Raw genomic sequence first — 15632 nt, 5'->3', positions numbered from 1 at the left:
AGTTCCAGTTTTTGGGACCTTCCTGGTAGAAGAAGAGAATCATCCTCTGGCCTCCATGTGTGTGAGCTCCATATAACTACACTAATAATATGAGATAAGAAGTGTAGTTTAAAAAGCTAGGTAGGGGCTGAAGAGGTGGCTCAGAGGTTAAGGGCACTGACTGTTCTTCCAGAGGTCCTGAGTTCAATTCCCAGCAACCACATGGTGGCTCACAACCATCTATAATGTGATTTGATGAATTCTTCTGGCCTGCAGCTGTACATACAGGCAGCACTGTATACATAATAAATAAATAAATCTTTAAAAAAAAAAAAAAAGCTAGGCAGTGGTGTCACAAGCCTCTAATCCCAGCACTCTAGAGGCAAAGGCAGGTGAATCTTTGAGAGTAAGTTCAAGGCCAGCCAGGGGAATCATGACTCGGGGTGGGGCTGGGGGACACACACGGACGGACTGGTAAACACCGATGGAAACCATAGGCATTACTTTGAATTCTACAAATCCTTGATGGGTGGAGTGCCTACCACATTGGGCCCTGGATTGGAGTGGGAGCGTAAAGATGAGCAAGGAAGCTCAAAGGTTGATAGTCCAAAGAAACATGACAGAGTATGGTAGCAGTACAGGGGAAACAGTGCCCTCTCCAACACAAGAGTGGAAATTAAAACGAGCTCTAAAGAAGTGAGGAGTCACACCCACAAAAGTTCTGACTTTACTAAGGTATAGAGCCTAATATGGCAGCACCTTGCTGGAATCCAGTTCTTGGTATGTAGAGGTCACGACAAAGGGTCAGGAGATGAAGGTCATCTATCTATATATCTTTATATATCTATCTCAATCAAGCAAGTTTGGGCCAGCTTGGGCTGTATGAGACCCTATCATTTAAGGGCACTCTCCATTTCTTCATTTGTATTGACATTCCCAGTGTGAGTAGGAGAGGCGCTATACATGAGGTTTGTTTTTGAGCATAGAGATAAATGGCTTGGAATTCAGCCCTGGTGTCCTATTCCAGTGCAGCTATGTGCTTGTGTATGGAGATGTCTGAAGGGGTCTGTGTGAGCCCGAGGACTTTTGCTACCTACTCTGTTTGTCTGACATTTAGGCTTTTATGTATCATTCTATTCCTCAGAGCAAATAGTCCTTGTGAGGAAATGGTCTGTAGGAAAGGCTGCCATGCCCAGCTTGCTGTAGTGAGGCAGGTGTAAATCAGATGCTCAGCCTGCCTCACTGAGTCATAAGTGAAGGGAGGAACTGTACCGAGGTGAAAGAAAGCAAATGCTCAGACATTTGAAGGCAATGGGCTGAGTAAAATGGATGGTCGGGGATGTTTCTGTTTAAGGAATGTTTCCGAAGAGCATAAGAAACTCTCCTTGGAGGAGGAGACCATGTGGTTAAGAATTCGCTCCTTAACATTGAGGCTGATCAGTGGACTTCCAAGTCTTACCCACCCCGTGGAGCCAAAGAACTCAGAGAAGACATCAGAGAATGGTGTGTCCTCCCCGATTGACATCCTTCGCTTGCTCCTCCAACAGCTAGAAGTGGCCGTGGAGACCGGGAAGCGGTTTATTGAGAAGGAAATTCAGGTATCAATAAGTATTTGTTGTTGGAGGCTCAATAATTATACTGGCGACAGTTGGCACACTGAACAGCACATTTTTGTTCAAGTTTGTGGCAATGTGAGAAAGCAGGATTGATTGTCTTGGGACATTGCAGGGTTTTGCTTTGTCTAGACTCATTAGTCAGGAAAATCAAAATAGTTTTTTTTTGGGGGGGCGGTTCCGAGACAGGGTTTCTCTGTGTAGCCTTGGCCATCCTGGACTCACTTTGTAGACCAGGCTGGCCTTGAACTCACAGCGATCCGGCTGCCTCTGCCTCCCGAGTGCTGGGATTAAAGGCGTGCGCCACCACGCCCGGCCAAAATAGTTTTTTGAGGGATTTTTCGTTTCCTTTTTTTTTTTTTTTTTTAAATGGAGTCTTGGTGTATAGGCTGTGAATTTGAAGTCTTCCTGCCTCAGTGTTGGGATCACAGGCACACACCACCATGCTCCGCTGATACATATGGCCTTTTGTTACAGGTTACTATAGGAGTCAGTTACTAGTTTTCTGATGGATGATTTTTTTTTTAATTGTTTTTTGTTTTTTATTTTTTAGTTTTTAGTTTTTCGAGACAAGGTCTCTCTGTATTAGCCTTGGGTGTTCTGGACTTGCTTTATAAACCAGGCTGGCCTTGAACTCACAGCTATCTGCCTGCCTCTGCCTCCTGAGCACTGGGATTAAAGGCGTGTGCCACCACACCCGGCTTTTTTATTGTTTTATCCAGTAGTTACAAGTCCCATTTTCATAGGTGGTTTTCCTTCTTTTTCCAGTACCCCTTCCTCGGGCCTGTCCCCACCAGGATGGGCAGATTCTTCAGTTCTGGTTGCTGTCAGTGCCAGGTCCACTCCTTTCATCTTGTCAATGATGTGTATGAGCTTGACAGCAGTGGTTTAGGTAAGTGTTCGTGGGCATGCTTTTACTGGACCTTTATCATTAAAGGTTTAGTAAGTGCAATAGATACTGAAATCTTAAACTATGAGGAATCACAAACACGCATTGGCTGAGCCCTATTCCCAGGCTTCTTACAACACTGACGGATAGATCTGCAGCACTCAGAGCACAGCTAGAAGGCCTCAGAGCGAGCCTGAGAGCAGCAGTCCTGTCCCCTTCTCTCCTTGCAGTTCTGCCTTTCTCTGTGTCTTTCAGTTGTGGGTTTGAATGTCTGAGGTCTCAGAAGAAAGGCCCTGCCATGACTTGCTTGTTGTTATTGCTGCTTTTTATATTTCTTTCTTTGCTTTTGATTTTTGAGACAGAGTCTCTCTGTAGCCCTGGCTGTCCTGGAATCACTTTTTAGACCAGGCTGGCCTCAAACTCAATAGAGATCTTCCTGCCTCTGTCTCCCCAAGTTCTGGGATTACAGGCATGCCCACTGCACCCAGCTGCCCGTAGGTTCTTATTACTTTAAAGCATTTTATTATTTTATGTGTCTGAGTGTTTGCCTGTATGCATTTCTGTGCATCATGTGCATGCCTGGGGCCCTCAGAGGCCCTAAGAATGGGGAGGTCATAACAATTGAGATGTAATATGAATAAATGAATAAAATATATTTAAAAAAAAAAAAGAGAGAGAGAGAGAATGGGGAGGTCAGGTCCCCTGGAACTGAAGATACAGTTGTGAGTCACCATGTGGGTGCTAAATATTGAACCTGGTTCTTCTACAAGAGCAGCCAGTGCTCTTAACTGCTGAGTCATCTCTCACAGCCCCTAATTTAATTGTGTATGTGTGTTGGGGTATGCACGGGATGGCAGGTGCATGGGAATTATCAGCTCCCCTGGACTTGGAGATACAGGCTGTTGTGTACACCCTGAAATGTGTGCTGAGGACTGAACTCAGGTGCTCTGCAAGAGCAGTACATACACTTAACTGCTGAGCCAAGTCTCATTCATTCATTTATTCATTCATTTTGTGTGTATACAGTTGTGCATGCATGTAGATGCCATAGCATACATGGAGAAATCACAGGACAACTGAATAGGAGTCAGTTTTCTCCTTCTACCAAGTGGGTCTCAGAAATAAAACCCAGGTCTGGAAGCTTGTTGACCAGTGGCCTTCCCAGCCCACTGCTTTGTTTTGTTTTGTTTTTTAGCATAGATGGTGTTCTAGGCTTGAACTCAGTCCTACTGCCTCAGTGTCTGGGTGCTAGGATTACAACTATGTACGGCCATGCCCAGTTTGCTTCTTTATCATTCTTTTAAAAAAACGAATGTTGATTGTTTGTTTTTCAATTTTAGAGGGTACGGTGGATATACAGGAACGAATAGAAAATAGTCTTGCATCTTTACTAGATCTGTTGAAAGGTAAGTTCTTACTGTAGATTCCTGGATTGTGCCTGTGTATCTGACATTAGCTCAGTGTTTAAAATATATAAGCATTTGGAGGATTTGTAAATAATAAGCATATTTTTGATATTTTAACTATTTAAAGGGTTGTTGTTTTTATGTTTTTGAGATGGTCTTCCTGAAATTCTAGGCTTACCTCAACTTGCTATGTAGCCCAGCATGGTTTTGGCTTGGTGATAACTTTACCCCTCCTCACGAGTACTGGGATTACAAGCATGCAACAGTGCCACATCTTATAGTTAAAATTACTACAGAGCACTTGAAAGCTAGTATGTACTAGGATACAAGTGCATGTGGTCTTACCTAGGCCCAGTTGACCAGACTCTTTTTGTTTGCTTGGTTGGTTTTTTTGGCCAGACTTTTTTTTTTTTTTAATGTATGAGTGCTCTATCTGAATGTGTGCCTGCATGCCAGATGAGAGCATCAGATCCCAGTATAGAGGTTGTGAGCCAACATGTGGTTGCTGAGAATTGAACTCAGGACCTTTGGAAGAGCCATCTCTCCAGCTCCTTGGCTAGACCCTTAACAGTGTGGAACTAATACTCTGAAATGCCACAGGTGACTCTGTGTGAGAGAGGAAGAGGTAGGTGTGTGGTGGGGTTGTCATGTGTCTTATCTTACCAGCTCCACCTTATTCTCTGAGCGAGGCTGGTCTTTGAACCTGGAGTCCAGGGATGTGACTGGACATCTGCCAGTGAGGCCCCAGTGAGACTTTCACAAGGTTGCTGGTGATGGAAGCACTTTATTAACTGAGCCGTTCTCCAGCCCCGTGTAGATGCTCTCCTACAGTGACCTTCTTAGCCTTTCAGGTCACAGTGACACATTTCTTCTAAACCACCCTCTCAGTCTTCACTTTATTATAACCTATATTTCAGATCTCTTAGCTGATGGCTAGGCCCTAGCATGTATCATTTATAGGACTACTTTCTTTACTTTGCAGACTATAGCACAGTAATTGTTAAAACTTTTTACTTCATATGCCTTGAATCTTTATTGGTTGCTTTTATGTTTGGGGGAGATTTTGGGGTTTGGTGGTCCTGGGAATGGTATCTGGGACCTGGATCAGGCTAGGCAAGCACTGATACTGAGCTACACTCAAATTCCACTGTAGCTCTTTTTTTGTTTGTTTGTTTGTTTGGTTTTTTTTTTGGTTTTTTTCGAGACAGGGTTTCTCTGTGTAGCCTTGACCATCCTGGACTCACTTTGTAGACCAGGCTGGCCTCGAACTCACAGCGATCCGCCTGCCTCTGCCTCCCGAGTGCTGGGATTAAAGGTGTGCGCCACCACGCCCGGCTCCTTTTTTTGTTTTTTGTTTTTTTGTTTTTTGTTTTTTTGAGACATGGTCTCGCTTGTTAGCTCTGGGAAGCTTGAAACTTAGTATACAGACCAAGCAGGCCTTGAACTTGAAGATCTGCCTGCCTCTGGCTCCCAGTGCTGAGATTGAAGGCATGCGACACCAGGCCCAACTTGGATTAAGTTTTTGTCTCTTATTTTCAGATTCTACATTCTAAAAGTATCAAAACTTAGGGAGCATAATAGCACAAACTGTCTTCTTCCCTCAGGTGTCTTCAGCACTTGTAAAGGCGACCTTTTGGAAGTGAAAGATGGTTATGTGAAGACCCGGCCTGCCGTCCTAGAGAACCTGGTCTTCTTTGTCGAGGTGTGTCTTTTTTTTTTTTTTTTTTTTTTTTTTTTTTTTAAGTTTATTATATACAGTTTTATGCTTGCATGTACACCTGTACACCAGAAGAGGGTGCCACATCTCATAGGTTGTCATGAGCCACCATGTGGTTGCTGGGAATTGAACTCAGGACCTTTGGGAGAACAGGCAGTGCTCTTAACCTCTGAGCCATCTCTCCAGCCCTTGAGGTGTGTCTTCATCCTCCTCAGAAGCGTGGCTCTTGCTAACCTTTCCTGTAACTTTACCCTTTCTCACCAATTGCTGGGGACACTAGACACAATTCACATCATTTTCTAAACTGGTTTTCTTGAGTCACATCTTTTCTCTGAAGCTCACCATATGATCGCCATTTGCCTACCTCCTCTGGCGCTTCCTGGAGTTCATGCCTGCATTTGTTTTATTCATTGCCTAGCATTCTGCATTGTGAAGGAGTCTTGATAAAATACAACTTAGTTTCGTCCTTATTTGGTTTTTTGAAGCAGTGTTAGTTACTGTGTAGTCAAGACTGACCTTGAACTCTGAACCCTGCCTTGGCTGGAGTCATAGCCACATGCCAGTACACTTGGCAGAAAACTCTTATTTTTAGCCAGATTCTTTTGTTGTTGCTGTTTTAGAATTATGGGTATTTGTATGTACCTGCTTGCACACAAGTACTTGCAGAAAGCCCTGGAACTGGAGTCACAGGCAGTTATGGGCTGCCATGTATCTGCTGGGCACTGAACCCAGGCCTTCTGCAAGAGCAGCCAGCTCTCTTAACTTCTGAGTTGTCCCCATCTCTTCCCCCAGCCATTACCATATTTTTTCAACCCATGTGTGTTGTCTCCCTTCTTTTTCCTGGAGCCTACAGTCTCTTGAAGGCTGTATGCTCTGCTTTGGTAACTGTGAGAGGGTAGAGCAACTCAGCAAGGACTGAGCACATACATACTCCCACAGTGTGGGACAGGAGTCACCTGAGGACTCCCAGTTTTGATGTTGAGTCCCACTGACTGCTGTGTGGAGAGTCCTCGCTGTAAGGAACCCATGAGTCTCACATCCTGGCATGTGGACTCTGCACTCAGCAAAGGAACATGAAAAAAATGGAGTCTAGCAGAGCAAGCACTGCAAGGAAAGACAGTGAGCTAGACTGCTGGGACATTAAATACATGAGGGAGCATCTTTACACAAGGAAAGGCTTATTCTGGCTCACAGTCAGTTTCATTCCTGCTTGGCTTGTCCCATTGCTGTGGTCACTGTCCTGGACTTTCTTTGTATACCAGGCTGGCCTTAAACTCACAGAGATCTGTCTGCCTCTGCCTCTCTTGTGCTGGGATTAAAAGCGTGTGCCATCACACCTGGTGCCATGACTTTGTTTAAACCTTTGTCTCTGGCTGCTGTTTAGATACCTTAGTGTAATTTATACTGACAAATTTGCAAATTTCCTTTTCCAGACTATTTCTATCGTCCTTTGGGTGTCCAGTTACTGTGAGAGTGTCTTACGGCCATACAAATTAAATCTACAGAAAAAGAAAAAGAAGAAAAAAGAAACCAGCATCATCATGGTAATGACAGAGCAGCTGACAGCCTGGCATGGCTGCCTTGCCTCACGCTGTTCCCCTGCTCCAAGAGTCTTTCAGGGCTCTGTAGGCACCCATTTCCTCCACAGCTTTTTTTGTTGCCGGGGCTTTTCTTGACTTTGGATCCTCGGCCTTCCCAGTAGCTGGGACATGAGTGTGTGCTTTGAGACAGTCTCACTATGTAAACCAGCTGTCTGAACTTAATAGCGCTACTGCCTCCACTGCATGAGAGCTCGTGCCCCAGTCACATCCTTAGCTTATTGGCTAAAGACTAATGGCTCTATGGAGATCCTTCCTCAGGTCATCACCTACTGACATTCATCCAACAACATTTGCTATCTGTCTGCCTTGTCTGTTGAACCATCTAAAAGAATATTAGGCTTGTGACACTGTATCCAAGGTGTTCACACCAAACCTATGTGCTCAGGGTGCTCACATGGAAGCATGGTCTCGTAAGGCTCGAGTTGCAGGACCTGTGGTTCCCAAGTACAGCCTCACTGTTCCTTTTTAAAGCCTTTGGCTTTTGACCTTTTTCGTTTTGTTATGTTTTCTTTTGTTTGTTTGTTTATTCCAGGGATGGCCCTTGCTCTCCTACCGTTCACTGGCTGGCCTCAAACTCAAAAGATTTGCCTCCCTCTGCCACTGTCCCTGGCTTGTTTTTCTGATTATTACAATCACCCATGAACATCTGACTAGAGATGACCGGTTTTCCCAGTTGATACAACGAGTCAGCATCATACTCTGTGGAAAGTTCTAGGCTGAGAAAGCATGATAGCACTTAGCTGGTGGAGGCAGAGAGGCAAAGAAGCGTTCAAGACCAGCCTTGGCTACATAGTTAGAGGCCACCCTAGGCTATATGAAACTTTTTCTTTAAAAGCAAATATCTGCAACTTGTCTGTTTTGTTTTTATTTTTTGTATTCTCTTAGGATATTGGCCTTTGTTGTTGTTGTTGTTGTTAATAAATATAAATGGTCTGGATATTGATGGCCATGTCTCCATCATACTAATTAATACACTCTAAATTTAATATACTATAGAGATGCTCTCAGAATCTAGACTTTGATCTGAAGTGATAACCTTCCCCTCCAGCACCAGTGTTCTCAGGACTGTGTGGTACTGAGCTTTTAGAGAATAGTTTTTGAATGATCAGCTGAACAGTGTTAGTATTACCCTTTTATTGTAGAGAGCAAAGTTTTCCAGTTTGTTATTTTCACAAATGATGTAAATATTTTTTTTTTTTTTTGTTTTGTTTTGTTTTGGAGATATTATTTCTCTGTGTAGCCTTCAGAATCTAGACTTTGATCTGAAGTGATAACCTTCCCCTCCAGCACCAGTGTTCTCAGGACTGTGTGGTACTGAGCTTTTAGAGAATAGTTTTTGAATGATCAGCTGAACAGTGTTAGTATTACCCTTTTATTGTAGAGAGCAAAGTTTTCCAGTTTGTTATTTTCACAAATGATGTAAATATTTTTTTTGTTTTTTTGTTTTGTTTTGTTTTGTTTTGGAGATATTATTTCTCTGTGTAGCCTTTGCTGGCCTGGACTCCCTTTGTACAGCAGGCTGCCCTTGAACTCACAGAGATCCACCTGCCTCTGCCTCCCAAGTACTGGGATTAAAGGCCTGCGTCATCACACCTGGCATAAAAGATTTTTAAAAATAAAAGTGGTCATTTTGTCCGCATGTATGTCTGTGCACCACTTGAGTGACTGGATCCCACAGAGACCAGAGGCCATCAAATCCCCTCAGAGGTGTGAGTGACCAGTGGATGCTAGCAATCTCTAACCTGGCTCCTTTGCAAGAGCAGCCATTTTATTGACCAATGAATCATCTCTCAAGCCTTTGCTTTTTTATTCAGTAAATAGATTCTTTCTGGAAAAAATAAGGCCTGAGATAGCTCAGAAGTTAAGAGCACTGACTGCACTTCCAGAGGCCACAAGTTCAATTCCTAACACCCACACAGGCCAGTAATTTATTATTGTATGTAGTATGGGTACCTACTAGCTTACTCTTTTCTTTCTTTCTCTTTCTTTTTCTCATGGCAGGGTTTCTCTGTTACACAGCCTTGGCTGTCCTGGACTCGCTTTGGAGACCAGACTGGCCTTCAATTCAGAGATCTACCTTCCTCTGCCTCTGCCTCATAGTGAGGCATAGCGGCTCACAGCAAGATCTTGTGTTTTTAAAAAAAACAAAAACAAGCTGGGTGTGGTGGCGCACGACTTTAGTCCCAGCGCTTGGGAGGCAAAGGCAGGCGGATAGCTGTGAGTTTCGAAGCCAGCTTGGTCTATAGAGTGAGTCCAGGAAAGCTAAGGCTACACAGAGAAACTTGGTCTTAAAAAAACTAAAACCCAGCACTCTAAAAATAAGCAAACAAAGGAACCAGAACATTAAGTTTCTATCTTCCTTTAACATTGGAAGCCAGGCACAGTGGCTTCAAAAACAAAACAAAACCCACCTCACCCCATTATTGGAAATCTCAGGTGTAAAGAATAGGAGAATAAAATATTTTGCTTCTCTTTCTCTCTCTCTCTCTCTCTCTCTCTCTCTCTCTCTCTCAGAGAGAGAGAGAGAGAGAGAGAGAGAGAGAGAGAGAGAGAGAGAGAGAGATCTGTACATCCGAGCATAGAAGTTCACAAATGGGCATGTGGTGTGAGCAAGAGGTGACTTACTTGAAGCCAGAGCTCACCAGTTTGGCCAGTCTAAATATCCAGTTTGCTCTTGGGATCACCCTGTCTCTGCTAAATAGTACTGGTGTTACAGTCAGCATTTACATTGATGTTGGTGTTACACACTTGTAAGTTTTTTACCCACTGAGCTGCCTCCCCAGTCCTGAAAACAAAGCCTTATTTCCCTCTCTATCCTGTACTGTTCTTGTACATTTTCCGCCCTCAGGAGTCATGACCATCTAACCCATTTTCTTTTTTTTTTTTTTTTTTTTTTTTTTTTTTTTTTGGTTTTTTGAGACAGGGTTTCTCTGTGTAGCCATGGCCATCCTGGACTCACTTTGTGGACCAGGCTGGCCTCGAACTCACAGCGATCCGCCTGCCTCTGCCTCCCGAGTGCTGGGATTAAAGGCATGCGCCACCACGCCCGGCTCCCATTTTCTATTAGTTCCTCTCCACCCAGGCACGGTGACACAGGACTGTAATCCCAGCACTCTGGAGCCAGAGGCAGGGGATCTCTGAGTTCACGGCCAGCTTGGTCTACAGAGGGAGTCCAGGACAGCCAATGCTACACAGAAACCCTGTCTTGAAAAACAAAAACAAACATACAAAAGTAGAGATTTGTTTAAAAAAGAAAAAACGCACAAACCCTGGATGCATACTCAGTGGTAGAGTACTTTGAAGCACACACACTGCCTAGGTTGATCCCCAGTATTCCTTTTCCCATCAAAAGAGCATTAAGCATCACTGTAGAGTTAGCGGCTAATTGGTTACTCCAGACTCTCTGTTTATCCCAAAGTGTATCCACCCCTGTGGTCACAGTATCAAACACTGTATGGTGGGAAGTTAGCATATGGTTCTAGAAAAGTACATGTTGAGGAAGCATTTAATACCTTTAAATCTTCTTTACCCCAGCCTCCGGTCTTCACCAGTTTCCAAGACTATGTTACTGGACTTCAGACTTTAATTTCCAATGCTGTGGATCATATTAAAGGACTTGAAACACATCTAATTGCACTTAAACTTGAGGAACTCGCGTTAGAAGACACTTCTGTTTCTCTGGTAAGAGATGACAGGCAAGCAGCATGCTTTCTGCAGATGTTGAAACTTTATCATGATGACACGTTAATGTTCAATTCATCATTCTCTCCCTGTAAGACATAGGACCACGTGTTTTGGACATGTTTGGTTGGTTGGTTGATTTGATTTGATTTGGTTTTTGATTGTTTTGTTTTTGGAGTCAGGATTTTTCTGTGTAGCCCTGGTTGTCCTGGACTCACTTTGTAGACCAGGCTGGCCTCAAACTCAGCAAACTCAACTTGGCCTCAAATCTCAGCACTCAGGAGGCAGAGTCAGGTGGATCACTGAGTTCAAGACCAGCCTGGTCTACAAAGCGTGTCCAGGATAGCCAAGGCAACATAGAGAATCCCTGTATCAAAAAACCAAAAAACAAAACAAAAAACAAAAAAACCACCATTGTGGTGATAGAGTTTTCCTCCTATTCTATCCCCCAACCCACTGTATTTCCCGCAGGTGTTGTTTACTAAGGGTTGGGATTTAGCTAGTTGGTATAGAGCATTTGCCCAGCATACAAGTGTGATTCTAATCTGATCTGTTTAGTACATTCCAGGCCATTGAGGGCTAGGTTAGCAAGTTTTTACCAAGCAGGGAGATGATGAGAAGGTGTGCTGTGGTAGTTAGTGTTCTGCTGATCTGACTGCCTCCTGTGAAAGGGACAGTAGTGCTGGCTCAGTGCTGCAGAGTCTGGTGCCACAGATTGCTGTCATAGGCTAGGCACTGCTCCTGACTGTTCAATACCCTGAAGAAGTTTTTCTACCCAAATGGAGAGGAAAACCTGTCTGATGGGATGGAACACAGTAGTAACAGGGGGCTGCTTTAACTAGCCCCAACCCACAGAGTGCACCATTCAATTCTGCAGGGTACCCGGCCCTTGTCTATTTTCCCTGAATCTGATCCCAGCCTCACTGTGTGCTCTCCGGCCCTGGATCTGATCTCAGCCTCACTGTGTGCTCTCCGGCCCTGGATCTGATCACAGTCTCACTGTGTGCTCTCCGGCCTTGGCACTCCTGGTGTCAGGGTTGTGGGGTGAAGCACTGTGCCTGGCTGGGCCTCATTTTTTGTAGTTGTTTGTTTATTTTTTTTTTAAGTATATATTTTACATTTGGGTGTTTTGCCTGTATGCACGAGTGCACCATACGTATGCCTGGTGCCTGTCTCATTTTGTATCCTCTGGAACTGGAGTTGTAGGTAATCCTGAGCCACCATGATGGAGCTGGGAACTGAACCTGGGTCTTCGGCTACAGCAGCCAGTGCTCATCTCTCAATCTCACTTACTTTAAGCACATCTGTTGTGTTTCTTGTCTTTCTTTCTAGTCCCCTTTCCTCTCGTGGGGTAGCCAAGTAAAACGAGCGGTAGGTGGACATCCTTCTTTGTATTTATATTCATGAGAAGAGCACGTAGTGTCATAGTATCTCATGCCGCTTTCTGCAACTGGACTTTCTTTACTCCAGCTGCACAGATTTGTTGAGACTGACACACGCAGTCAGCCTGTGCTTTCTTTAGCTATTTGTATCAAATGGGAATGAACGACAACTGTTGGCGTCACAGTTTTTGGGAGGTTGTTGTTGTTGAGGATGGAGCTCGAGGCTTTATATGTTTAAGATAAGCACTCTTCTACCACCCACTACCCACTCTCTAGACTGCCATTGTCTCCACGTCCAAAAGTGGTTGGTTCTAGAACTCACTCACTCTTTCTCTGAAAACCAGCAAGCGAGTGTACCTTTATAAAATTGTACACTGCTGGCACAGAACCTGTGTACATCCCCTGGTTACATGGGACTCATAGGATGCCTACCTAATACAATGTCAGTGCTATGTATATCATTTTTATTCTGATTAGATCTTAATAGCCATAAAGTCCTACTCTGTTCAGCAGACGCAGTTTGCTCTTCAGATTGGCTTTGACATGTAATTGTTGAAAGTGTTTATACGTATAGCCTGTGGCTGGGGACATCTAAACCTGCTGTTTTGTGTATAATACTGAATTAAATGTATCTTGAGCTGTCTGTGGTGATGCACACCTTTAGTCCCAGCACTTAGGAGGGAGAGTGAGATGGGTGCATCTCTTGAGTTCCAGGACAGCCATAGCTATATAGGGATACCCAGTATCCAGAAACAAAACATTTGCACACATTGTCCCATATTCACCTCCATTTCTAAGGCTGAGTGCATGTACATCCTAGCACTGTTCGTCGGGAGGTGTGTCTAGTTTTGGTTGTAGCTCTGGGTTTTACAGCACTGCCAACCTCATGTAGCCCTCCTTACTCACAGCCCTTTTTGTGTTTGAGCACATCCACTTCTTTCTGTGCTCTTTGTCTCTTGACCTGTACACTGTCACAGGTCAGGACTCATGGGGGGTGGGGTGGAGAGATCGGATGGACTTCGGTATTCAAATAGGAAAAAACAGACTTGGTAAAGCTGGTGCCGTTGAAAGGGGCTGTGATGGTATCAAATTAGCGATGCAAGTTCATTTTACTTGGAAACAGTTGAAGTCTCAGACTTTATACCTTGCCCAGGTTATAGTTCTGTGAGCTCCTGAGGTTCTCCCACTTTCCTTGGCATGAACAGGGTACACACCTCTTCATCCAGCCTGTGCCACGTTTCCATGTCACAGGGTTTCTCTGTGTAGCCGTGGCTGTTCTGGAACTCCCTCTATACACCAGGCTGGCCTACAACTCAAAGAGATCATCCTGCCTCTGCCTCCTGAGTGCTGGGACTAAAGGCTTGTGCCACCACACCTGGCCCCTCTTCCTTATATTTTATGAACTGAAATGATATGGGAGTTCTGAGTGAGGTCACTATAAGCTGAGTGAATGATTTTTGGGCAAGACCACTTATTATTGTTTCTTTTGTAGGAAGAAAGAAAATTTTCAAAGACTGTGCAGGGGAAAGTACAGAGCAGTTACCTACACTCACTTCTGGAAACAGGGGAGCTGCTGAGGAAAAGACTTGAGACCACAAAGAAACTAAAAATCTAAGGAAGTATGAACCATAGGCACTGAAGACGCTACAGCAGAAGATGACTACCACCTTCCCCAGCAAAAGCAACATCTGACTGGCATTGTTCTAATCCAGAACTTCCTCACAAATGCATGAAGGACTTTGATCGTGAATTAATTTTTGAGGTATTAAATATATACAACAAATTAAATTATTGTATATAAACCAGAAGCAGGACCCTCATCTGGGTTTACCACTCTTTATACCTGTTCCTACCCACAGGACAGCAACAAGAGGACCCCACTTCACTCCCATTACCAGAAATGTCTGAGGTGGGAGTTACTATACAAGCAGCAATAGAAATTAAGTATAAAGCACCAACCTCAGAGCAGGGGGATTGCCATTTTGTCATGCAATGGGAGTTTGGGTGGTCCTTTAGCCACAAGAGGCAAAAAGCAGATGTAGGAGCAGACATGGAAGCAGGGCCCTTTCCATAGCAGCAGTTTCCTGAGGCTCCCACAGAAACAGCATGGCTCCACAGAAGGTCGGGTGCGATGTGGCATGAGCACATGTTGCTGCAGGGCACCACACATGATCACAGGTGCTCAGTTTTGGCTTCATAGTCCTGATAGCCAAGACATGCCCAGCCCTGCTCCTGGGAGTCCTCAGTGTCAGGGCAGCGAGGAAGACTGAGGACAGCCCACCTCACATCATAAGCTGCTGAGGCCTCACTCCTGGTCCTTTAGGGAAGGCAGGAAGGGCTGCTGAAAGAGGGGTACTGTGGTTTGTGCAGGCGAGTCTGATACTTGTGGGTTTGGAGTCACATTCTGCAGCCATTTCATGAGTCACACAGATACACGTGCATAAATATGCTTGGAAACAAAGATTTACAAAGTTTAGTGTTTTTAAGTGGGGAGTTGGAGTAGAAAAAATTGTATATTATGGATGTAGCCTAGGTTTTAAGTTTTAGGTTGACAAAAGATACATTTTACAATGGGCCAGATGTCATTCTACTTTGTAGACACGTGACAACTGTATCAGGTTGTATTTACTTTGTTCACCTGAGGCTGGAGATCTGGTCCCTGAGCCTGCAGTTTGGGAGCTTGAGAGGGAAGGTGAAAACTGCTCTTGAACATGTTGTGCTGAGCTCTTACAGCTCCTTCGGTGACTGTTTCGGTGTCTGAGTCCCTCTTCTGTTTTTATCACTGTCATCTGGCTCCTGTGAGTCAGTAACTATAAGGTGAAAAAATTAATTTGTTGAGGATTGGTATTTCCCATGCACCACCTCAGCAAGAGGTGACGCCAGCTAAAGGAGAGCTGGCAAAATCTTGTGGCTAGGTTTGCATTTTATCCTTTATTTTGACATTCTTGGATTTACAAACTCGCATAGTGGTTAATAACAGTTTAAGCCATCCCCCCCACCCCAGCCCACCCCACCCCCCAGAAGACAGGGCTTCTCTGTGTAGCCCTGGCTGTCCTGGAATGGCTTTGTAGACCAGGCTGGCCTCAAATTCAGAGGCCCCTGCCTTCTGAGTGCTGAGATTACAGGCAGGCAGGCACTACTGCATCCATCTTAGTTTAAGCTTCTTGGAAGCCTGTAGAAACTTTACTTGTAAAATCTGCTGGAGCCTAGACCACGTAATTGCCCCAGAGTATCCTAGGCTCCATCCCAGAAGGGCGGGCCTTTTGAGTAAGATTGGTTTTTACTTGCCTTGAACATCAGCATGTGGCCATTTCCATAGCTATAACCTGTTCCCATGGGGCTCGGTGGGCTCTTGCCTGGAATA

At 44.5% G+C, this 15632-nt stretch overlaps 1 protein-coding gene across 2 annotated transcripts in view; it reads left to right on the top strand.

The window, feature by feature from the left end:
• Naa25 (N-alpha-acetyltransferase 25, NatB auxiliary subunit) overlaps positions 1–14868 on the top strand; it is a 56943-nt gene extending 42075 nt beyond the window's left edge. The window contains exons 18-24 of one of the 2 annotated variants that reach the window (XM_051161579.1): positions 1334–1577; positions 2361–2484; positions 3822–3887; positions 5492–5589; positions 7038–7148; positions 10740–10886; positions 13765–14868. In XM_051161579.1, the coding sequence (XP_051017536.1) occupies positions 1334–1577; positions 2361–2484; positions 3822–3887; positions 5492–5589; positions 7038–7148; positions 10740–10886; positions 13765–13845 (871 nt within the window). In that variant the 3' untranslated portion in view covers positions 13846–14868. Of the gene's footprint in view, positions 1–1333; positions 1578–2360; positions 2485–3821; positions 3888–5491; positions 5590–7037; positions 7149–10739; positions 10887–13760 lie in introns of both variants that reach the window. The other variant, XM_051161578.1, reaches the window with a different exon arrangement.
• Positions 14869–15632: the final 764 nt, after the last annotated feature.

The sequence above is a fragment of the Acomys russatus genome, chromosome 19 (assembly GCF_903995435.1).
Source record: "Acomys russatus chromosome 19, mAcoRus1.1, whole genome shotgun sequence".
Lineage (NCBI taxonomy): Eukaryota > Metazoa > Chordata > Mammalia > Rodentia > Muridae > Acomys > Acomys russatus.
The sequence above is the reverse complement of the archived record's forward strand: the minus strand, read 5'-3'. Positions and strand labels throughout refer to the sequence as shown.